We start from the raw sequence: 25,783 nt of genomic DNA on the forward strand, positions 1-25,783 counted from the left end.
TAAAATGTATAAGCTGCTCCCGTATTTAACTGAAATCCACCGTATAAATCCAGGTTCTCAGACACCCTGACATGGGTTTGATTATAGACTGAAGTGTAATTAGCTGCTTAAGTTGTCCTCTGCAAGGCTTGGAGTGAACCTTGCCACCATCCTCACCAGATCTCAGCGTACAGAGACCGTTAGGTTCTAACAGGGGTGTCTGACTCATCCGGATGCAGCACAGCAGCGTTCGAGGCTAGTTTCCACACATGCAACGAAGGACAAAATAAAGTAGAGGCAAATAAAATGTCTCCTGCCAATAGGTTATTTATTACATAGCATGTTTTAAGGTATGGTTGATGCGGTCCATATTGTAAAGAAAGCGTCACAAACATTCGACCCGTCTAACGTTAAGAGATGTGATAAATTGGTGCATGTTTATGAGGGCTGTTAATATAATCACAGTTTTGATAAAATTATTTGGAAACAGGGTTCCCACACAGTTCTCATGGCAAAGCTCGAAACATTCCTAAAGTGAAATTTCCAGAGTACTTATTTAAGTAAATTTGTAACGGACAAATACATGACATATTCGTGGCTTTTTATACATCTATGTAGCGTTCAAAGCTCAAATATTGAATCAAATATTGAAGGGTTGACAGACGAAGGACCGATATATGAAGGAAAGATGGATGGATGGCTAGCAACATAGTATCCAAAACATTGCATTTACAGACATACAAACCTGGAGTTGTAATGTCTCGTAGGGTTGGGTGACATGGACTCACAATATCATGGTATTAATGCTGAAAAAAATGATGAAAATAATTTATGCATTTCATCTAGAGAAAAAAAATGACCCCCCTAAAAAAACTGTTGCACTGCAAAAATCGAACTAAAAAGTCAAATTTTCTTGAAATTAGTCCATTTGTCCTTGAATTGAGCACATAAATAAGATAATCTGCCAATGGAATCAGTATTTTTACCTCTAAAATGAGATAATTGGATAAACTGCACTCTAAATAAGATGATGGAGGTGAGTTGTTCCTATTTTAGGTATAAAAATCTCATTCCGTTGGCAAAACATCTTATTTTCCTGCTCAAATCAAAGACAAATACATTTATTTCAAAAAGATTTTACTTATTTTTAGTTTTGTTTTTGCAGTGTATTTGACTACATCACTGTGTCAGTTACATTAAACCGTGCTGCTAAATTGTATAAAATAAATATTGCAGACACGTTTTTTTAATCACATTTTGAAAGGTAAAGGTAGACAGTGGAACCACCCTACATATTTTTACAGTAAAATTTAACAAACAAGTAAAGTTGTTGGGGTACACAAACATCATCAATTCAACAGTTTATTGCTACTGTTGCATTATAAAATGTAAACATTATTCTATGATTCCATGCTAAAATACTGTAAAATAAAAAAATAAAAATCACCAACAATCTGAAATGATCCGCTTGCAAGCATCTTGTAAGACCTCCCTGGCGCTGTTCCCATCCCAACCCTCCCAGCAGTCCAACCCTCTCGTGGCCACCTTCTGCAGCACCAGCCTCCATGTAGACAACCTGGAGACAGGTCTGAGCAGAAATCAACTCTGAATGATGGATAGCTTTAGTACACAATGACCTCTGTCACTGGGCTTTTGCCCTAAATCAGTGTTTCCGATAAGGGCCCTGCACCAATGCTTACCTTGATACAGACCTTATCTTTAGCAGGATGAAGTATGAGTAATAACTAAAGACAAGCAACAACAAAACCACTAACCCTACCTTGTCAAACATAATTTACAACCTATATCCGCTTGCTCCCCCCCCCCCTCTCTCTGCTGCAGTTAAACAGTAATTATGAGAATTGGAGCAGCGAGCTTGGAAGATTAACCTGTAGGCAGAACTTTGCAAGTATCTGGGCTGCAAATGAGGCACATTTTTATATGAAGACAGCCAAAAGACTGATGAACCCCCCCCCTTGGTCTAGTGTTGCCAGCACGCACAAATTCATTTGCAGAACTATGAGTAAGTAAGTAAGAACAGGGGAAAAGATTGAGGCTTAAAGGAGAGCTGACAAGAAAAAGAGGTAAAGATTTTATGAGAATTACAGCACTGAGACCTTTCAGTAGTTTTTCATTTGACTGCACACGACAATTTGCGTGCGCGCGCGTGTGTGTGTGTGTGTGTGTGTGTGTGTGTGTGTGTGTGTGTGTGTGGGGAGAGTGTAGTGAGAGCGAGACTTCCAGGCAGGCGGAACAGAGGAGACCAAACATGACATCAAACGTTGCAATTAGCTGACCCCTCTCTCTCTAAGAGTCACAGACTAAAAAAAAAAACCCAAAACCCTGCCTTTAAAACTCTGATTAAAATATGTTTGCGTTCTCATTCAGAATGACATTTGACAAGGTTAGCAATATTTCAACTTACTGCAAAAACATTCCTTTGACATAATCCTTTTTTCCATCAATTTGTAGGGGTGCAGGTAACCTCAGAGTGCGTTTCCCATGAACTCAGAGCAACACTTTAAAAACAAAATGACCAGGAGAGAAAAAAAACAAGAGGGAGTAGCTCTGAAATTCACTCAAGTGTGTTTTCGTTTCACCCACAGAGCTCAAGCTAATGGTTTTTGATCACTATTCAGGGCATTTGTCTCCTTCTCTAATTTAAACCAGAACACACATTCCATAACAAAGACAGTAGTCTTTTTTTCCCCCCCAAGGATTGTTGTCAGATTGGTGAATAACAGAGATCAGGCTTGTCTTTCTTAAAAAGTCTGACCTGCAGATCCAGATTTTAAACTAATTTGGGGGGCTTTGCAGCAAAAAGGTCCTGGGTTCAACTACTGGAGATAGGCACAAGCCAACCCACGACCTTTCATGAACAAGCGCGTATAGAAATTGGATAGATGCGTCATTTTATAGACCGTAAATTGTGGGAGTTCTTAGTTTTTATACCTTTAATCAATTAAAAATAAAACAAAATTTTCAACCTTTGACCAGCCGATCAAGAATCAGAGCCAATAGAGAAAAAAAAAAAAAACGCGAGCATTTTAATCTCTGGTGAATCTCTCATTAATAGCTTTCCTAAAATTGTTAAATCTCGTCCTTACCAACTGAGAGGTAGTGAAGGCAACCTTAAAATGAGATTATATTACAGGTACAAGCCCCCCCCCCCCCAATATAACTGACCTCCCAGTTTATTTTTCTAATGCACCAGCCAAATCTTGCATAAACAAGAATCAAACCGTCACAGAGAAAGCTGTCAGCTCTGATCAAATCAAGATGGAGAAAACCTAAGAAAGAAAAGAGGAGAGCAAAACTAGCCAGGCCGAAACTCTGAAGTTTAATACAGTTTTCACATCCGCTCTGGTGGGAGTAGAGGAGAATGCGTAGTGTCGGATAATACAGCGTGTCAGGCCATAGCTTTGCTGCGGCCGCGCTCAAATGGAAGTGGCACCTCCTATCAGAGGCCTTTCACCAGACAGCTCTATTCTGCCCGCTCCCCTCGTAACCTCGGCGACACTCTGACACCCTTCGTAAAAAATAAGAGCGGTCATTTAAAGCACGCACCCGTCATCTCGGAGAGAGATTCTGGGTGTAACGCGGGGAAAGACAGATGGTGCGAGCGTCCGTGCCGATATAGATATCAGTCAAAATGAGAAATAGATTTCTGTGACATCTTTGAGGCGGCTCTTCAAAGAGGGCGGGTCAACCCCCCCCCAAAACTCCAAAGAGTTTCTGTTTCACTTGGTCAGAAATGGATGCCTCTGTAATCTTGCGTCGGTCCAAAGGAATAAAGGATTGGGTTGCATTGTTTTTTAAACGCTCCGCTTATGTTAAAACATCAAATCGACAGCAGTCAGAGCGGGAATCTGGATCATGTAATAACTTTCACTCCATCTACCCATGTTCCAACATTTGCCCACTCAAGGCCAATACTACCAAGATTTAAAAAAAAAAAATTCACCATCAAGTAAAGACGGTAAGATTTTTTAAGGGACTTTTCTTCAAGCTGGGGTGGAAGACAAATGTCTTGACCTAATGGATCTTCTACATTAACCCCCAGAACTGATGAGCAATATCAGGTCAACACTTGGACAGAGGTTCCTCGTGCGTCTTTGATTACACACTCCTCCTAAGCGAAGAGCAGCCAGAGAAGTTTAAGCTATCAGGCAATCAGACCGCAGAGACCCGTGAAACTCAAACCACAGACAGCAGAGGGTGAGCACTTCCTGGGAAAAAAAAATGGGGGGTGGAATCCTGACGAAACATCTTTGAGGAAGGGCTCTGATTTATCTTTCAGTGTTTCAGGCAACAATGCAGATGGGCGAACTAATACTGATCCATGACTCCTTTTCCTTTCTTGCCAGCGTTCTCCCACCAATAGGCTTATTTTCATAACTAAGGCTAACAAAGTTCATGCAGCTGACAACAACCTGGCTACGTAAGCAAATAGTTTGACTAACTAATTTCAGCATGCGAGACTTCCGTTGTATATCTGCAAAGAGCAGAATGACAGAAACTGAAGAAAAAAAAAAGATAAAATCAGCCCAATAAGTGCTAGAGAACTACTAATAACTAATTAAGAGTATATTTCATGTTTTTGCTTGAGTCTGAGTATCAAATTAGTATCAGTCTGCTTTTTAAGTACTGATAATTTGTCTGTAATTTACAAATTTGCCTTTTTCAGTTAACTTAAAAAAAAGAGTTAGATTTAACTTCAGACACGAGTAGAAAAATTCAAACTTATAGTCAATTTTAGCTCAAACATTAGGTCATCTAAGAGACTTGTTTAAAAAAAATATAGATTTAAACAGTGATGTAAATACTTACATTTTAGAATAAATACCAGCTGAGCTCAGCAGAGGTTTTTTACGTAAATGTGATCTTGCACAGAATATTAATCCACTTTTTAGATTACTTTTGACTGAATAACCCCAGAAGCCCCATCAGGTAATATTAACCAGTTTAGTAGCAGGGCTCTAATTGGTTAGCTAGCCTACAGTCTGCTCCTGAACAGATATGTCACTTTAGCCTCTTGTAATGGTAATTGCACTTTAAAAAAAGCATTACCTTAACAGTAATAGGTAGTGCTCAGATTTCACAACATTCAAAACAGTCAATTTACTCTCTTATAGGCAAGAGAAATGTGTAGGAGTGACCAGTAGTGGTGACAGAGGCAGGTAATGAAGTGGCCTCGCAAAACAGTTCTCCAAACAGTCAGAGGAAACTCTCGTCACACCGGAACTTCCTCCTGTATCTCAGTGAAATCCTTTTAAAAGATTAATTTGACATAAAACAAGTTTTTAGTTTTGAAACCATAAATTTTGAAAATCTTGGTATACCTTAACAAGCAAGCACTCGCCTAATAGAAAATGTTAAATTTTTAATAACTTGTTACATTATGTTAGCAGCAGTGGGATTAATTTTTTTTCTCCGTCAGTTATAAGAAATTAGAATATGCTACTCATTGTTTTAAAGTTATGTGTTAATGCTGCAATGCCATGAAAGCATATATTTTTTTGTCAACATCATAAGAATCTCATCCTGGCTTGTGCGTAGTTCCAGTTTTATGAAGCACTTTGCTTTCTTGGCTCAATTTATTCAAAGCATTCCTTTTATTTTTTCTTTATTTTAAGGTCAGTCTTAGCCAAGATAGGCTATAAAAATGAAAACACCAACTTTTGCGCGTCTATTGTGCAAATGGAATTATATTTCTGCGAGTGACACTACATCAAGACGGCGATTGCTCAGCATTAAATCAGTTCACTCCAAGCAATTCACTATGTTGTTAGATACGGTGCAACTGAAATAAAGCATGTAAATGAAAACAAAAGAAGAAAAAAAAACAAGGTTATGTGAGGGACAGAAGGCCTATAAAAAGAAGTCTACTGTCTTGGTTATCTATAAGGAAGCACTTATCACAAGCAGCCAGGTCCACACTGTGACTGATGGGCCTCTACAGACCATGAGTGCGATCACATTATCTGGTCCACACAGAGCTGCTCTTTAAACAAAAAGGCAGAACTATGAACCATTTTTCCTTGCTTGTCACCCTGTAAAATATTTTACTTATATTTTGCTCTTAAAAAAGAAAGAGTGCTTAGTGTCTCCGTGCCTAAAAAACCCAGACACAGCCATTAAAGCGCAACATATAAAACACTTTACAGATTTAAACCAAAGGAACCCTTAAAATATCCAGCATGCTTTTATCAATGATGACTCACGGAAACAGATAAAATCAAGCTTAATAAGATATCAGTATTCTAACCACATAGCGGTAACCTCCACAAAAAAGTGTAACAATGTGTAAGAAACGTTCATTCCTTAAAATCACAGTTTCTCCCTTCTACTTTAAATATGATTAATTGAACTTCATTTTAGCTTCATCGTGCTTTCATGCAGCTCACCTGGTCTCTCAGGACATTTTTCTTTAAATCAATCAATCAATCAATCAATCAATCAATCAATCAATCAATCGATCGGATTGCATGCAGTCAAATGTGACAGAGTGCCTTATAGAGGTTAAAAACAAAGAAAACGCTACACTATTTAAACAAATGAGTGACAAGCAATCACAACTGTAAGGAAACAGGCAGAAAACTCATCCAACACTAGATACATACCTAAACTTATCCCGTAGCGTAGATAAATAAGAAAATATAGAGTTACAGTTCATCTATGTTAGCAAAAATAGTACAACAAGATTTCTATTTCTCTGTTTCATAAAGACACAATTTAAATGACATTGCAACCAAATAAAAAGAGATCCTACTTAAAATGCAACCTGTGGCTCTTTACACCTTCAGCTTCGGCCCCTAAAAAAAAATTGGTCAAGGTTTCTAAATGTAAAGGTAATTTAAAATTGCTAGCTATAGGATGCATTTAGTTCTGCAATATATATGCATAACATTTCCAGAAAGAAAGAAACTAATGGTGTACAGAATATTTAGCTATAGATAAATGAAGTATCTTTTTGTCAAGAGGTTGCAAACGACTTACTTTATGATCATTTTAATGCCATTTGCTATACAAATCAGATGTCCAATTGAAGAAAATGCATTAAACCTAAATATTAAAATACTGTTGGTTTAAATAATAAAACTTGACTTTTGATTAAAAAAAAATTAAACAAATTTCCTATTGTATATTATAAAAACAAGCTCTTCTTTCAAAGAGATGTGTAACTTTTGTGACTCTAAACAAAATCTGTTTAGCTGGAACGAGGGCAAAAATGGCTTTGCGGGCTGTAAAGGTTGCTGACCCGCAGGCTATACTGATAAACCTAATGACAGAATGGTAATGTTTTTTCAAATTGACAACATTCAGGTTATACGCACGCACACACACACTTATACTTACTACCGCTATAAATCTTAGGGCAATTAAACCAAAACCAGTCCATGTTTTGGGACTGTGGGAGGAAGCCGGAGTACCCAGAGAGAACCCACTCGTGCGCAGGGAGAACATGCAAGCTCAATGCAGAATTACCCCAGGCTGGGACAGCAGACAAATCTGCAGCATGACCTTTACACATCAATATGGATCAAGAATATTTCTCAAATTCTGCTGATCCTACTCCATGAAGAATAAAGACAACTGTGAAGAGCAAAAAGGAAAAAAAAAGCTGTCACGCTTAGTTGCAGCAGAGTGTACCTAATAAAGCGGTCGGTGAGTGTATGTGACCCACCGGTCCAGAAGATACTGGTTTAAGCTTAATATCAGGTTGATGTAGACTGCAGTTGCTTTTAGAGGTCAGAGGAACATTGTAATTCATCAGGTGGAGTGACCACTACAAAAAGTCTGCATGTGTCTTTGCCTCTTTTTGGCATCACTTTGATAAATGCTGCTGACTTCTTGCTGGAATAAAACCCAGAAGGTCAATGCAGAGGGGGGGAAAAAAAGGGGTGGGGTGGGGGTTGGAAGAGACAGCAAGACAGAGACACCGAGGGTGAAAAAAAGTGTGCCTCTGCAACTGTGACGACATACATTGTGAAAGCTGACAAAAAAATGCACGTTCGTCTTAAAAAAGTTCCATAGCAAAACAGGAATTCATGGACTAGACACGCTCACACCTCGTGTTACTTGAGGCTCTCCTCTCCATCTCAGAGTGTCACTGGCAACGCAGAGACAGGGGGAGGAGTATACGCTGCCGCCTTTCCCCGCTCCGCGTTCGTACACGCAGCGGCCATGTCAAAGCGGCTCTTAACGCTCAGCGATAAATGACAAATTTGGATAATGCGCACAAACAATCCGACTAAAATAAACAGCAGACGCGGAGGCTTAACCTGAGCTAAATCCTCGGGCTGCGGCGGCCCTGCGAGTGACGATTACACCCCAGACGCCTTAAACAATGCGCCAAAACGCACACCCTTAAAAGCATGAAATCCTTGAAGCATCGGGGCCAGCTTGTCATTTGCCATTAATATTCCACTTTGCTTGTGCTTTAGGGGCCGGCATTGCACTTCTGTGCGCTGCTGCGCCCTAAAACAAACACTTGCAAAGCCCTTGAGGAGCCAAACTCTGTGGAACGCCATTTTCGAGCAGAGGAATATTCTACAGGAGGACGTCGCAACAAAAAGAGACTATAAGAGCGGCCGCGTTCCTACATTGCATGGGGCATCATATGTTATGCATAGGAGAAAGGCTATGTCGCTTTTTATGCCTTACTCAGCAAAAACTGATACATTTATATGGTCATAAAAAGACACTGGATCTGTATTTATAAAAAAACGAATGCAAACTTAGCGGTGAGATCACTACTGCGGTGATTATTAGATCTTGTTTAAGGACGAGAAACATTACTGAGGTGTTTATCTTTCTAGCCTCCTCCCTTTGTCGCACGCATCCTGGCAGAGAGCTGTGGTGAAAGGGGAGGAGGAGCACGGGTCTTGGAGGTGTCACTTTGTCACCCCAGAAGCGCCAGCACCTGTCTTCAGGAGCAGCCTGTAATGTCCGGCCAAATTGTGTCATCAGCAGGAACGACCCGTGGGCATCCCCTCTCAGGTGACACCCCGTATCTGCTTTGGCTTAGTGATGCACCAGCTGCAGAAGCTGTTAATACTCCTGTCCTTCTACTCTATGACACAGGCCTACACAAGACGACAGTCTGCAGGCACACATGCTCACTAGAAGGTGTTCTGCACCAGTATTCACGTTCCTTGAACTTTATCACGTAACCACCACATACTTTAAAGTACTTTATAAGAATCTTAGGATACAGACCATGACAAAAGTAGTGCGTTATGGCAAAATGTGAGAGGAATTATGTTTTTTTTTTTCTTCTCCCACAAATAAAAATATGAAAAAGTGGTTTTTAATTGTAGTCAGCCTCTATTAATCTGGTAGCGCCAAATATAAAATAAGCACAACCGACTGCTATCAGAAATCCCCTAATTATTAAACAGAGTCCACCTGTGTGTAATTTAATCTCAGTATAACTCCAGCTGTTCGCTTAAGGCCTCGGAGGAGGATAATCAATATAACATCAACATAAAAACCAAGGAACACAACAGACAGTTCAGGGATAATGCTGTGGGAAAAACCTAACGTGTTAGAAAACAGTCTGCTAAGCGTTAAGCATCTAACGGGGGACGGTCAATTCTTTATCCAGCAGCAACAAGAGTATGGCCCAACTGCAGACCTACCAAGACACGATCAGGCAAAGAGAGAATTAATGAGAAAATGGCCACATGGTAAATGTAGGGGAGCTGCAGAGATCCACAGCTCATTTCTCCCCATATGAAATATGGAGCAAGACGTTTTGGTTTGCTGCGATACACGACCACTAAAATGTCTTGAGGCTTGATTGGACACAACCCCCCTCCCACCACAATAACTCACCTCCATATCATAGCGTGCAAACGTAGAGCCCCTGTTCACATCAGCTCCACTCTTAACCAAAGCCTTTTCTTTTTGTAATGTTTTATCACTGCTAAAATTAGCCAACAAACTATTGGCCAGGTTCATTTACTCATATTTGATCTCAAGAGATTTTGCCAGATTTCCCATCTGAGTTCGTGTGTGTGGTGTGTTGTGCTTGCCTTTTCACCGGACACCACACACATCACAAGGAAACCTGTTACATCGATGATTTTTTTAATTTCCATATGTGGGTTCCCTCAAATTTAGAAAATCAGTAGACAATTTTAAAATCTCAATGTGTAAACCAGGCAAAACAAAAATTGTCAATATAATGTTAGATCCAACTAGGAAAAAGTTGACAAAAAAATGTATATGTTCATTGCCAGTGGTGTCAGTGAAAGAAAGGGTCACAGAAATCTATTTGTTAAACAGCACGTCAGAAAGCAGATTAGTGATGCAAGCCGTCAGATTATTGCTCAGAATCCTGATTTCCTCACTAATTGTAGTATTGTGTCCATTCTGAACATGAAAGGTGTGACAAACAACTCCGGAGGACAGATCTGAATAAAGATCAACAAAGTGTGTGCTTTAGGAGCCTTACGATTAAAACATTTTATATATATATATATATATATATATATATATATATTCATTCTCAAGGTGTAACTTTTAAAATGGTTCAAATGAAAGAACAAGATAAAACGTTACACGTGTGTCCAATCAAGCCTCAAGAAATTTTAAAGTGGTTGTGGATAGCAGCAAACCAAAAAGTCTTAACCCCCATTTCATATGGGGAGAAATGAGGCATACAGTCCATTATTTTGCTATAAATCATGTTTCGTGGATGGGTGACAGCTTTTTATCAGATCTAACCTTTTCAAGCTTCTATTATGAGAGCTAACATTTTCAGCTCTGACACATTTGCACTTCATGAATTGCATGGCTGATTGTGAGGGTCTGGACTGGCACCCACGATCATTTTGATGAGATCAAATTTTGGATGAAAAATCACTATTTATATAGTATGAATATTTAAGGGCTGCATAATAAATCAAATCCCCATCATCTTGTTATTAATATGTGCAATATCAAAATTAGAAAGATCTGCCTGGATGGACCGTTTGGTGTGTAGCCTTCCAACTTTCATGCTCTGGATCCCGATAATACATTGGGCCAGATGCAGGGCCACTGTCCTGCACGTGCACACAAGGAGATTTCAGTCATTGAGGTCTCAGGAAAGAACAGTGATGACCAAAAAAACAAAAACAAAAAGGATCAATCATAATTAATTTGGTCATTTCAGTTTTCTACACAGAAAAACAAAACAAAACTGCAATTCAGTTTGCGCTGCATTTTGTACACTGTAAACAGGTCAACACAGAGTGCATGTTTCACTCATACTCTACACCGTAGGATCATCATGCATTTTGTGAACCACAGTACAGGGTGTGCTGCGTTAAGTGCATGGCAACCCAGCTTAGACTGCTTTTAGCATGTAGAATTCAGCACAAAGCATTTTGAACCTCACAGTGAGGAATACAGTGCCAACAATTGTGCAACAGAGGCTGCACTGGTTTTTCGACTAACCTGACTCAAATTTCCACCGAATATAAGCACAGCAACTAAGTCCTCTCTACATTTCTCGACACAGTTCAGGCGGGGTTCCCTCACATTGCAACAGGAACACAGTTACACCACAATACAGTTAACACTGCATCTCCTCACTGCGTTATTTCAAGTAACAAAACTCAAGGATTCCTTCAGTGAATCGAATAAAAAATGCAATTATCAAATCAAAAGCCAATTTTTATGACCATTAAACAGATGTCTAAACAGCACGTAACTTGGATGTCACTTTTACATTCATGCATTCTTCACTTTGTATACGTCAAAAAGCAATGATGATGGGTGCAGAGCAGAAGCTTAGCCGTCTTGTGGATGAAAGCTTTCCAACCAGGACTAAGTTCACCATAATCAAGAAGGCACGGTTAGGGCGATCCCACACAGGAGTACATCTTTCATTACATGCTGTATTTAACCTCACATACTTCTCCTAAAACACACAAGAGGCTCATTATGTGTTTAATATCCACAAGCAGGTGAATAATTTTTATGCAACTCTGATAGTTGGAGCGAGATGGATCGCTCAATTATCTGAACATCCGTCAGAGCAGAGGGCTCGCCGGTTCTGGAATGCCACCAGCTAAAAAGATTGATGGCTGGAAGACACCAATAGCTGCCGCTTCACCATCTCATCCAAGCACTGGGCCTGAACGCAGCATCTGAGTCTGCACGAGGCTGTTTTTCTCTCCATTTTCCCCCCCATCCTCTTTCCTTTTTCTTGGGAGCATTGTAGGTGAAGCGTCATTACCCCTCACTCCACTGAAGAGGGGTTCATTATGGGGTTAGTATGTTGGCAAGACTATTGCTTGGATGATAAATGCAGTTGTTGAGGGCTTTGGAGGGAAAATCAGTTATGTTTTTTTCACCCCCCCTTCCAGTCTACAAAAACACGTCCTGACTATACTTTGCTTGAAGGCAGCCGGAGAACAATTAACACGAGCAGAGGGTGAAGCTGCTCAGTTAAAGCTAAGAGGGGGAATTCGTAAAAATAAGCAAATCACTGGAAATGTCAATCAGGAGCAATGAGGTAATTACAAAGAGTGGTGTGTCATTCCAAGGGCAATAACAAAGAAAAGCAGTTTAGAGTCAAGGTCTAAAATCAAACCTTGAAGGATGAAGGAGTGGACAAATAAACCGCAAAATCTTTCTCAGAAAGTAAAACCAAATAACAGATGAGGCTAGAAGCAATTCATTCGTCCAATCCCTCTCTTATTGCCTGTGCTTCACTTTAAGAACACAATGAAATTTCACCTTCATCGTTCAAAGCTCTATATACATATGCACACACTACAACAAAGATTATAAAACCTAACAACAACTGCAAAATTAGACATGCCTTAAAACATTGTGATGCCTAAAAAAAGGCTCCTGGGAAAGGTGGCATCTACAGCATTTTACTTTGTTCTCCCCGCGATGTTTCATTCGCTGCTGGGGAATAAGACTGGATCAGTTCCTTAATGCACTTGGACAACACAATGTCAGTCAATATAAATGCAAAATACCTTTAAGGCAAATATTTAAGACTAACATAGATTGGAATGACAAAAACCATCCCGTCATTCTGTCTCTGTTGGCTTTGACTGGTAAGGCTTCCGAAATTACCATCTATTACTTTAAAATAAGTTTCTTTGAAGTTGAATTTACAGAATGTTGTGTTTCTTACATGCACACTGATTGGAACCACAAGTTCTATAACTACATATACGCCATTCTCAAACAAAAAAAGAAAGAAAAAGAAAAAGAAAAAAGAAAGAAAAATTATGAACTTGTCAGCTGCATTTAAACAGCTCAATAATACTTTATGGATCCGTTTCTAGACATCTTTACTATTATGTATCAGGGTGTCATTTTGCCTCTTCAGGGTTTGTAGTTTTGATACTTACTAAAAATGTTTGCCTGCTGCACAACATTTTGTATCAACCTGTCGATTTATTTATTTATTTTATTTATTTATTTTTTCCCCTTTTCCCTGTCGATTTACAACGTCAGTTGTATGGTTGTAAAACCATATCTGCTTTTACAACCGATAATAGCAATTTTCTAAAATGTGCTAATAATAGATTAGGTAACTCTGAAAAGTAAGATCTCGAGCAGCTTGGCCCTTGAAAAATCTTAGGAATAATGTCATTAATTGAAACCATTATTTTATTTTTTTCACTGTCAAATAGTTTTTTTCCTTTGTTCAATACTTACTCTGGTATTTACCCTCATCTCCTACTCTAGGTGTTTCTTTAGAGCTAACTTTAGATTAGACCAGTTTGCTCTTTTGTCTTGTGTGTTTGCCACTGTCACACCCGAATTTCCCCATCATGGTACAATAAAGGAATTTTTATTCTTATTCTTCAAGAAACAAATACATATATGACAATGATTCAAGCATAAGGGTATGAAAAGCTCTTTTAACCGCAACAAAATGAGAAACAGGGTTAAAAACAAAAACACCCTATAGACAGGTAAGACATAGGTGTTACTTTTAGCACAAGAAAAGGTGTGGATGTTTTTACTGCATCATATAACACTACTTTTTCTACATTAAAGAGGTCAACGCACCATATAATATAATACAAACTAAATCCCACGGCTTAACGGCAAACTTCGACAATTGACAGCTCCAGATTTAAGCCCATCTGAAAGTCTGTAAACAGTTTCTCCTTCAGACTTTTTCCCCCTTAATCCATCCAGAAATGTGATCCTAATGTGGAACTACACCAGCGCCAAAAACATCCAAAGGCCGCTCGTCTCGCTTGGTTTTTGGACACAGAGTAGGAAAGGCCCCTCCTGGCACTCCACCACCGTGTCACTAAATGTCAGATGGCCATCACAGCTGATTGGGATCAGAGCCGGAGTGAGGGGCCCGAGACCCAACGCCAAGTAAGGCACGGACATGGACCGCCACTCCCACGAGTCTGTTCTATTACACAAGTTTCTCATTATGTGTTTGGAAGGCATTCTGTACACAACTGACAGCAATATTAAACATTTTTCCCCCCACACTAACAGATATTTTTACTGGCATTTAAAAAGAACTGATTGACAAGTCCAACTTTTACCTCAGAAGAAGTGTTATAAAATGAACCCAAATAAATAGTTTTGATGGCTTCTACACTTGTTTTAAAAGAGAACGTTTTTCACAATAGGAAAAATATATATCTACCAAATTTAGCTCTTCAGCTACCAATGACATAATCGCTCCAGCAATTCATTCAAAGATTTGAACGCACACAACTTGGTTTCTACAACGGTCGGACCACAAAGGCTTGTTCCTGTCCAAAAGTTCTCATGACAACAGATGTAATGCATTAATCACCCACTTCCTAGCTTTCCTTCCAACACAATGTCTGCATTCTGCTAAACAATTGAACTCGCAGACAGACCACTCAGGCTGCAAAGGGCTCCAATAACCGGAGCTGATGTGGAAGTAGCGCAATGCACAGACGTACCGTGTGGAATTCTGCGGTAAAAGCAGGCCATACCAGGGAGGAAGTGGTGAGGGTTGTTGGACAGTGATAGCAGCAGCTTTTGTAATACTGCAAAGCTAATGGTGGTGTGTGGTTATAAAGAAGAACAAACTGAGCTGAAGAAATATTGGCAGCAAAACAACGACTTTAATTCAGATAAAAGAGACGTGGCTGACCTGTTCCAGTAGCTCCAGAACTGCTCGTTGAGGTAGGTTCGATGGCTGTGATCATCTCCAAAAGACGCTTTACTCTCAATCCAGTGTATGATGTGTCCTTCCACAGCTTAAAAAACCCCAAAACAGAGCATTTTGTCAAATACATGGTGACAGTTGGAAAACAAATTTAGAAATGAAAAGTAAAAACTGGAGTTTTTTTTAAGCCACATTTAAGGGCCATGTGGATAGATTAAAAACAGTTAACCATCCCTTTCCAACAAAATGTCTGGTTACTTTATACTTTGGATTAAAAATACTGCCTGCTTAGTTTATTGTTCAACATAAAAAAAAAATTAAAAGACTTCTTTGCGATTTAGTGACAAACAATTTTTATATTTTATTGGCCCACCAGTACTTAAAGATCTTGGCCAACGTGACAAACATTTGAACACTTCTGGCCTGTACAAACTTGGAGAACACTGCTGACTTGACAAGTTGTCTAGTAGACAGTCTCTGAGGGTAAGATAATCATGTTCACAAAGGGCTGCATCCAAGCATGTGGATGGAAAGTTCAAAAAACACGTCAAATCAAAGCAACCTGGGCTTCCATTAGACCTTAGCAGAGCAACAGGCTGATATCCTCCATGCCAATCTGCATTGATGCAGTAATCATGCAAAATTATCCCCAATCGAGTATTGAGTGGATATAAATTACAATACATGAACATCGTTTTCTGTAGGCTGAAATATTTTAAAAATCTTTTTATTGGCCTTTTGTAATTAGCAAATATTCTGGGAAACTGAATTTTGGCTCTTCAATACCTATAAGGAATATTGATCTAAATTAACAAAAATAAATGCTTGAAATAAATCACTGTATATAATGACTCTATAGTTTCCATTGTAAAATGGAATTACTGAAATGAATAAAATCTTCAATGAGATTGGACATTTTAAACCATTAACCACTTTCCATGAAATCAACAAATACAGCTAAACAGGTCGTTGTGAATACTAACCTATAGGTACCTCCAGGATGATATCGGGTGTTTTGTCGTAGCCCTTAGTTCTCAGTTGGTTTTCATCTGCGAGATATAAAGTGAAGAATTTTTCTTATTTATATTAATTTGAAATCCATTTTGTGGAATCAAACAGTTATAACTAATCTACTTCCTACTATGTAATGATGGAGAAAACTGCAGTAGAGGACAAGAAGTGCAGCAAACTAACTATCTGGGTCTCACATATTTGCAGTCTTTGCACAAAAAAACAAAACATGACATGCTTAATTGCAAAGCTTTCCCTTTAGGTTGCAGTTTGGCTTTGCCTCAGAAAATATATTGCAGGACGAGGACGACTTTGGCATTATACCCTCCGTAAGCTTGACCCCTGACTGTGCAGACTGCAGCCATTGTCCTTGACTTCTGGTGTGCTTTGGTCATTATATCTACAACACCTGATTTCTCCATTAAATCTCGGGCTGACCAGGTCATTCAGTTCCAAGGGCCTGCCTCTTTGTCTTCAGCCAAGCTCAACTAATGGGCCATGGAAAGGAATTGAGGAGAGATGGAGGGTGGCGGTAAGGAGGTAGCATCATCAGCCAAGGGTGAAGGAAGAGAGCCGAGAGAGGTCAGTGAGGGCTGCCAGAGGCCTGTGGTACAGAGGGGCACCCTGAATGTAGTGATGCTGTTGTAAACGTGTCTGCGTGTGTGTGTGTGTGTCTGCTTGTATGCACGCGTGTCACAGGATTGGAACCAATACTCGCACACACTGAGCTGTTAATATTCTCATGTGGATGTGATCGCCTTTTTACATCAGCTTTGATTAAAATTAATGGGCCATCCCTGCTGTTGGGTAGCTTATTTCCAATCCATTTATCAGATGGGGTGAGGCTGCTTCAGTGGCCCCCGTGCCCCTCGGACCCAGTTTTAGAACGGTCCTCTGTGCAGCCCTGAAGAAAGGCCAGCTTTCCATGTCCAAATAAATGATATGGCCTCGGTGATGGAGGGAATGGCTTGTCTTTCATCATTTATCTGACCTTGGGAGTGATGGGAGGAAGCGAGAGTTGAAAATTCCACTCTTCCTATAATTAACTCAATTCACTACTTATATAATGTTGCAAGAGTAAGAAATCTGGGTCAGAAAAGTTTGACAGTAACAGAGAGAAAAAAAAAGATGCATCAATATGAATATCTTTGGCCTATTTCCAATATCCGGTGTTTAACTAAGCTTTGACCAGGAGATACAGACTGTAGCCAATTCTGTTTTTTTCTTTAAGAAGCATAATACAACATAAGAATGGGATTCAAAATATTCCTTTAGCCTTTCAGACCGACAGCATTCGTCATTCATACTAGAAGCTTATGAAAGAGCAGCCGCTCTAAAACATGGTTTTCGCTTCAACGTCATATATTACCAATTAGGGTGTCTTGGATTACTAAAACTACAGTCTCAATGTGTCTTATTAAAAGAATGTATAACCTTAGCTTGCCTCTGCCAACATTTCTCATGACAGAGGTTAAAAGCTCAAAAAAGATCAAATAAAGCAACTTTGCATGTTCCGTCATCCTATAATCTGCTGAAACATTTGTCAGCTCCTCTGTGGGGAAGTTACTCTTTCATGGTCAGACGTTTGTTTGAATTTCTTGCATTAAAAAGGCATTTAAAGACAATAAGTTGCAACCATGTCAGTTCCTGGAAGAAATGTTGTTTAAGGACATGTTCAGGTAATACTCAACATACTGTACTAACTACAAGTTTTGGGTTCAAATACTATTTTTAATATTGATAAAAAGAATATCCTTTCTGCAGCTGCAAAAGAAAACTAAAATGATGAGCTTCAACTTGCTTACTTGTGGACAAACAAAATAAGAAATCATGGCAAAACAGTAATGATCAAACGGATGGGAAGAATATTTGAAGTTTTGAAATTGAAGCAAAGCAGGAAACCATTGGCTCTCTAGATATTTATCTTAGATGTGTTCACAGCTATCTAACAGGGATTATAACAAATGGCATTGTGAAAAAAATCAAGAAAAAATATGTTGTCAACAAGCTGTATTATAAAATCCTAACTAAAGACAACAAATGTATAAAAGTTGGGCAGATGACTCACCCAGAAAAGAAAGATTTCTCTCCATCAGCTTGTCACGGAGCAGCACCTCATGCTCTTGGCCAACAGCGCTGAGAACTGTGTCAAGGATTTCAACATACAGCCGCAGAAGCATTTTATGCCTGCTTCAATAAAAACAAATGTTTCCCAAGAATGCAGACTTGGCTAGAGAAATGACAACAAAAAAGCTAAAGAAAAAGAACAATGAACATAATATTTAACTCGCAGGAGTACATGTTTACATGCTGAAAACGTCTGGCATGAACGCAGCATTGTTTTAAAACGTGTATACGATGCAGGTTTGCGACTTTGGAGCCATTCAGGGATGGACTTGCTGGAATGCTTTAGATTATTTTCCTGCTGCTTTTTCCTGGTATCTTGACATTTTCCAGTATTTTTTTTGATAACAAGTAGAATTCATGGGTCCATGTCGTCCAGGTCCTGAAGAAGCAAATCAGCTCTAGATCATTAAATTACCACCATCATATATGTTTGTCTGTATGTTGTCTAACTACTTTTTCACATCGGACCAGGTCGATTCCAATTGCTTCTTTCCTCAACGACTAAATCACCACCTGAAAAATGCTTTTAGCATCCATTCAGACGATCCTTCTCTGAGATAAATTAGTTGGATGATTTTGAACATTTAATTGTGAATAATATAGAGATTTCTGTAAGGAAATGCTTTTTGACATGACGGAACTGTAATTACTTTCTTGAAACCATTATCTTAATATAAAAAAAACAAACAAACAAACAACAAAAAAAAAAAAGATTATCCATACCGATTATACTCACTTGTCGGAAACATTGGTTGCAATTTCTTTAAAAAAATACAGGATGAGACTATATTGTTTATATCTAGATGGTCTATGTTGTGCTATAACTATAATTTTATGTATTCCAGTAGGTTATGTTTCAGTCCTTTCTCATGTTTATGCTGTTTGTTAAAAGATGTGCCTGTAAGACATTTGGGATCAAGCTTTAATTCAGAGATTCCTTTTAATAATTACTTTATGAAAACAAAAACATATAGAGATAAATATCATATCGGCATTCAGCCAAAAAATAAAGAGCTATTATTTTAGGTCTGTATCGCGCAGCCCTAGGGTTCAAACATGGGTTAAAAGGAAAAAGAGCTACAAAGTTATCATTTTATCAAATTATACCATCTTTATATTTGTAAGCACAAGCTTCAGTGGTTTAAAGAGTTTTCAAAGCTTCTGATTTTGCCAACAGTATGGACTGTAATGCTAACCTGAATCCATCACCGACATGGCCCAGGAACAGCTCATGCTGCATTTAAATGATTATTCTCTTTACTTGATAGATGATCTCTTTTCAGAAGTTTTTACTTATTACTGAACTTATTTTTGTTCATACTTTCTTTAAACAGAATATAAAAAAAACTATTTATTGTAAACTTACTAAACCGTGACTTCAAAACCAAGACAAATGCACAACTGTTATTGTGCTTTTGTATTCTGTTGAAAGGAATTTTGTCACTTCAACATCACCATGGGGGAAAAAAAACAAAACATCACAGATATAGCATTAGGGCGAGATAAAAGAAAGTACGTTTTCACCTCGAAGCTAGTAAAGCTGGAAAGATCTTTAAAGATGCAAAGCCACTTTGAACCAGGACAACAAAAAAGCAGCAGCGGGGTTTCAGGTGAATTAAATAGGTTTTCTCAAGAAAACTCCAAAGTGCTTTCCTTTAATGCACAGGACAAAACAAATATTTTGAGAAAATCTAGAGTGTATTGATCACTGCATGTGCTCTGCTCATTCCTGCAGCACCTACTTTGAATAATGCATTTCTAAATAAAAGCCATTCTGAATTAAAATGAGCAATGGTTGCTGCCAGAGAAGAATCTTTTACTCCATTGCTATATATAAATATATTAGTATTAGGTAGGACAAAGACATTCTTAATAGGATTATACTTAAATGGCAAAAAAAAGAGGTAATGCCCACATGCATAAAAGAGCTCTTCTTCTCATATGTAGAGTTCTTTGAAAGCGTACAACTGTGGGGCGTTGATTATGAACTAGGTGGCAGAGTAACAGATTTTCAGCTCACAATAAGAAGACTACTGCAAAATGGCAAAAAGAGGGGGAGGAAGAGTAGGAGGGCGGCATGGGACAGGCTTCACTGGCCGTGAACAGAACAACTCAGCCCCACCGCACTCGAGAAAAGCCTGGAGAGAGACAATAACACATGCATACACATTCACAATCATTCAAATAAGTCTCCTCCCCCAGGAAATATTTGGTGTGCTTCCCAGCTGGTTCCACCCCAAAAATCTGGACTCTCATTCTGCCCTTATGCTAGGGGCAAAGTCAGTGTCCTGCTAGATGGCACGAGTGTTGACAGCTTTGTAAAGGACAGCTAGACAATAAAAAAAAAGAACATTCCGAATTCACGTCTTTAAACAAGTATAATTGCCACCTTTTATCGACGATGCTATTAAATATTGTTCTTTTGCATCATAGAACATTGGGTCTCATCTCTCGAATTCACACAGAGATGCGTTTAGGGCCAGCCAGCGCGCCTCTCTTACTCCTCCCTCCGTTGCCTTCGAGCCCCAGGATCGGTGAGAGTGGGATGGCAGACAGGATGAAACACTTCACTCTGTGAAGCAGAACTTTTATGTCAGGTGAAGCCAGACACATCTCATCCCCCTTCAATAGCTCCTCGTCAATTTCAAGCTTAAAATTTTATGGGATAGGATACTGTTTGATGCAGTCTACCAGCGGTCCATAACAGCAGTCATTTATTGTGCACTGAAAAAGAGGGGGAAGAAATATTATGGCGCACACACACACACACACACACACACACACACAAAAAAGAAGCTGGTGTAAGTGAATAAGGAAAGCCCATGCAGTGCAGAGAGGAGGGGGGGTAGGGGGGGTACAGTGGATGCTGGCAGATTGGCAGACATGACCGCTGGCTGCCATGTGACATCATCAGCAAACACCAGCAACTGATGGATTGTGTCAGGTGTGTGCAGGAGTAACATTTAAAAGCTCCTCCTTTATGAGCAGACGGTGGGTTAAATAATGGAGCGACACACTTCTAAACAGATAAACGTATTCCTCAAAAGTAAATATGAATCAAACTACTTCATTAAGATTTACTTGAGAAATGCAAAGTGTAACGTTCTTAACCTGATAGACGTTATTTGCCAGCGTTTGGTCTGGAATCAACGACGGCTCCTTCAGCATGCTGTTGAGGACGGCTTTGGGAGCTGAAATCAAGATAGAGAGGAAAATTAGGGCAAATTAAAAACATACCCCTTTGTTAGGGAAGAACTGGCCAGAGATCTGAATCTAGCAATTTCGTTCGATTGGCAGGTCAAATCTTGGTAATCATGGAAAAGGAAAAAAAAAAAAAAGGTCTACCTTTTCATTAACTGCATCAACACTGAGATCTCTAGTGGGGCTGGGGCTCTATATGCAAAGCCTATTGGTCCTTGAATTTATTGTCAGAGGTTCAACTCTTGAAACTTTTGGACCTTTACTCTAACCTTGCCTGCAAGATGAATTCTCGAGGTATTTGTGGGTTCACAACCACACAAGAATCCATCTTGTCGCGCTCCCGTCTCAAAACGTTCGAGAAGCGACCAAGTGCGGGTTGGCCAATCGTATTGCAGTATTGTGGTTTAAGGTGGGACATACATCTGTGACAAAAGCAAGAGCTGCCAAGCCTACAGCCGAACAAAAATTAACGTGGCAGCGCAGGAGTACGCACACTTAGCTGCTGCTATCATGTTTTCTCATAATCAATTATTTTATCTTTCAAAGAACAGCAAGAAGCACTTTGTGCATTTTTCAATGGCAAAGATACGTTTGTGCCTGCTTGCGACATTTTCATTTGATACCATGATTGGCTAAAACCAAACTTTGGTAGGCGGGCACGAGGTATTGCTGCGCCCAATCAGCTCGGACAGTTCTGCTGAATGTCCCTCCTTTCACACAAACGGATTCGATGGAAGCAGTCCCAGATAGATAATGTGTCTACACATCATGAATCTGACTTGCCCGGTGACCTCTTGTCCTTTTCTCTCTATCAATTGCCTGTCTGATTAAAGTGAATAAAGGCTACTAGTGCCACAAAAAACATTGTAAAAAAGGAAAAAGATGAAAAAAAATCATATCTCCCACCGATTTCAGTCTATAAATGCATAAATCATGCACATGTAATTTGGTGCACTTTTTAATTTGGCATAATGGTGATTACATTTGAAATCCTTCATTTGTGTTGGACTAAAAACTACCATCTCTCATAGAGTCAGCTGAATATTTTTTATAGTATTTGAGGAAAGTAAAGCAAAATAATCTGTCAAAACTTGCGGTCAACATGAAAAAAATAAAAAATAAAATAAAAATCCGTGCGTCTTTATCCTATATATTGTAAGACAGAATACATGAAATACGGTAATGTTGTTTAACCAACAAAATAAAAAAATCTCTCATTGCTGGCTTAAATAGAGAAAAGAAAAAGTCCATATTACATCACGTTGTGCAAATATAGACAGAAAAAGCGGGCTGATCACAGTTTATCCAGTTAGTGTCGTATATCTCCCCTTGTCCATTAGAGAGCGCATGCAGATTTTCCGTAGATAAATGTTTCAGTCCACAGCACAGCCGCTTCTTGTAGTTTATCTTTGTTATGAACGCAGAGTATTCTGCATCTCTCATCCCATTCTTGCTCGACTAACATTATAAATCAGGGAAAGAGAGCGCGCTGGATTGACTCAGTGTTACTGCAACAGCTCAAAATTCCTTAAATCACTTCTTAAAAAGATTTGGATTAAATGGATTGTATCATTGTGTGACGAAACGGCTGAGACGTGCCATTTCGGTGATATATCTGCGCAGGAATCTGACAGACGTGCAGCATCACAGACAATGCGATGGGATGTTTCTATTCACATTTCAGGCATGGATGGTGTCTGCACCAACACACTGGAGGTTCTCAGGATCCACAGGAGGAGTGTCAACACCGTATGTGCACCGAAAACGTTGTGCTGATGAAGACGGAAGAGCTAAGGATTTTATGGATATTTAATTTGCTTAATAAAATATGCTGAATTACTAAGCAATTAAAAATAATTTATGCATCAGTTTTGAGGGGAAGAAGATGACGTGGCTTGCAATAACACACACCACCAAAGTAAAGTCCATTTTAAGTGCTACAAAGATGCTCTCGTATTGTGACTTTTTGTGAAGTGTAAGCTATCATTAAGGTGCCCGGATATAAAAAGGTCATTGATCTGAGCTAGGCTCTCTGTACCTGTGTTCTTGACTCTTATTTTGAAGAAAGGATGAGCTAACGTCAACTAAAAAGGATCTCTGAAAGCTGGCTGACAGCATTTGGCTATAGCAGCACTGAATATGCCCCCAACCACTTTTAAATCCTTTCTATGGCAGCATTTATGGCAACATACGTCCAATACAAATCATTTCTAAGCAGACTGAGACCACCGAGACTGGCCAACCGTTACCTGCTAACTAGGCTAAAGTTGGCATCTGCCTCAAAGCTTCCACTTTGCTCTAAAATAATGGCCTATTTAACTGTTTTTATAAGCCTGGACTGAATTTGATCCCCTATGCTTCACAATCTGGAATACTTAGATAATCAAATATCCATAATAGTAGATAAATTGTTAAACTACTTTTTTTCTACGGTGATGATAACCAATACGATAAATGCCCATGGTCAAGAATATTCTACATGGATTATATATTTCTGAAACCAGCTTATACAACCTTAACTCCAAAAAAAGAAAAAAATATTCTTATTTTTACTCAAATTATTGCAAACTGTCTTGTTTTTGCGCCGACTATATCGTTAGCACCCCCCACAGAGTGAACAAAGACAGACGTGATCCCTTCTCTGAAATAAGAAATATGGAGGTGGTGGAATGAGAACAATGCCTATTTAGCCCATCTCTCCTCTGCTTCTTCTTCTCCGTCTTTGTCTCTACATTTTTTTCTGCCAGATCTTCATCTTTTTTTTTTGTTCTCCCCTTCCTTTGGCAACCTGGTTTCTGTTTCCATCTCTTCCAGCCACGATGCTCCACCACAACCCACCCCGTAACCCCACGCTCCCCTCCTAGAGCTGCGAGGCACAGGGGCTGTGCTTTATTTCGCTGCTCATTTTTCTCAGAGATTGGTACCTTCACACTCGGATCCATACCACGCTCGTGTGCAGTGCAGGCGGCGGTGAAGAAAGAGGGTTATATTTTCCCCTTGAGTTAGGACACCTCTTGACAAATGATAATGGATAATCAATACAGTGGGAAATATGAGGCAGCAAACTTTATGAAGCTAGGAGACATATTACTCCCCAACAACACCGGTTTCCCTTAACAAAGTCACTACTCGACTGTGCCTAATAATCTGAAGGAAAATCAAAGGACCTGCAACCACATCAGCAATATTGGCAACTTATTCCACGTTAATGGCATTTTGATTGATTTTTTCCCCCCCCTCTTCCTAATGGTCGTTTTATAGATTTGACGCTACTTCTGCAAAACAGTAGCGTGTAATAAACCTCCCCGAAGGCAAACCTTGGCCATTACAGCTCTTGTCTTACTAGCACTCATAATTGGAGGATGACCACTGAGACGTTTTGGTCTCTCACATAACGCTCTCACACACGTCTAGGACTAGACTTCTAACTCTTGGGTTTTTATAGCTCTTTGGTGTTTTTCGTTGATGGCCACAATAAGTGATCGGATGCGGTTCCGCTAGCCGGTCCGCCTCCTCTTTTTTTTTTTTTCTTTTTTTTGAGCGATGGGGTTAAAAATAGCCATAAATAGGTGACCTTGGCGCTGACATTGTGGAATTTCAGCCAAGCATTGACCTGATGAAAATGGAAGGCCAGGCTGCTAATAAATCAGGATGCTTTTAAAATGAGTTTACCCTAATGCTCATTCATCACAGGGTGTAATGCCATTTGCAGGCCGGGGATTCGCTGCTGCGCACAAACACAGCAGTAAATAACAACAGGGCCCTCCGCATCCTTCGCATCGCTGCAGCCTCCGACATCAGCATACATTTATTAAAGACGCCCCCGCCTCGCACAGCGGCACACCTCCGTGACACCCCGAGCTCCTCTCTTGCTACACATACGCGCACATATTCCTTTTCAAAAAAAAACACGTGCATAAAAAATGTGCAGGAAAAATAAAAAGGATAATCTCAGGAACACCAGGCACTGAGAACAAAGCCCTGCAGCGCAACTTTGCACCTTGTAAACATTCACCAAATTTACTGTAATTGTCCCATGTTGGTATAAATCCTTACTAAGGCACGGCATCGCACCGTCAACATCTGAGCAGGAAAAGAACAGAGGAGAGGAGAATAATAGATGTGAAACGCTACGCCTCCATTGGGATTTGGTAAAGAAAACAACCAGTGTAAACAAATCACAAGTCTGTTGTCATATACAACTCCAAAGCAAGATAAGCTATACCCTGCAAGGTAACAGCAACACAACAATGGCGAGAGAACTTCTCTTTTCTGGGGGAAAAAAAAAAAAAAAGTTATGTGAAAAAAAAAAAAAAAAAAAAATGCAGGGAA

At 39.5% G+C, this 25,783-nt stretch overlaps 1 protein-coding gene across 4 annotated transcripts in view; it reads right to left on the minus strand.

Annotated features, from left to right (window-relative positions):
- Window positions 1-25,783, minus strand: part of cdin1 (CDAN1 interacting nuclease 1) — a 98,213-nt gene that overhangs the window by 42,969 nt on the left and 29,461 nt on the right. For all 4 annotated transcript variants that reach the window (XM_021315907.2, XM_036150408.1, XM_036150409.1 and 1 more), the window contains 5 exons: window positions 21,362-21,441; window positions 20,925-20,974; window positions 18,192-18,259; window positions 16,096-16,161; window positions 15,098-15,203 (listed from right to left, as the gene is read on the minus strand). In XM_021315907.2, the coding sequence (XP_021171582.1) occupies window positions 15,098-15,203; window positions 16,096-16,161; window positions 18,192-18,259; window positions 20,925-20,974; window positions 21,362-21,441 (370 nt within the window). The remainder of the gene's footprint in view (window positions 1-15,097; window positions 15,204-16,095; window positions 16,162-18,191; window positions 18,260-20,924; window positions 20,975-21,361; window positions 21,442-25,783) is intronic.

This window comes from Fundulus heteroclitus, chromosome 19, assembly GCF_011125445.2.
Source record: "Fundulus heteroclitus isolate FHET01 chromosome 19, MU-UCD_Fhet_4.1, whole genome shotgun sequence".
NCBI lineage: Eukaryota > Metazoa > Chordata > Actinopteri > Cyprinodontiformes > Fundulidae > Fundulus > Fundulus heteroclitus.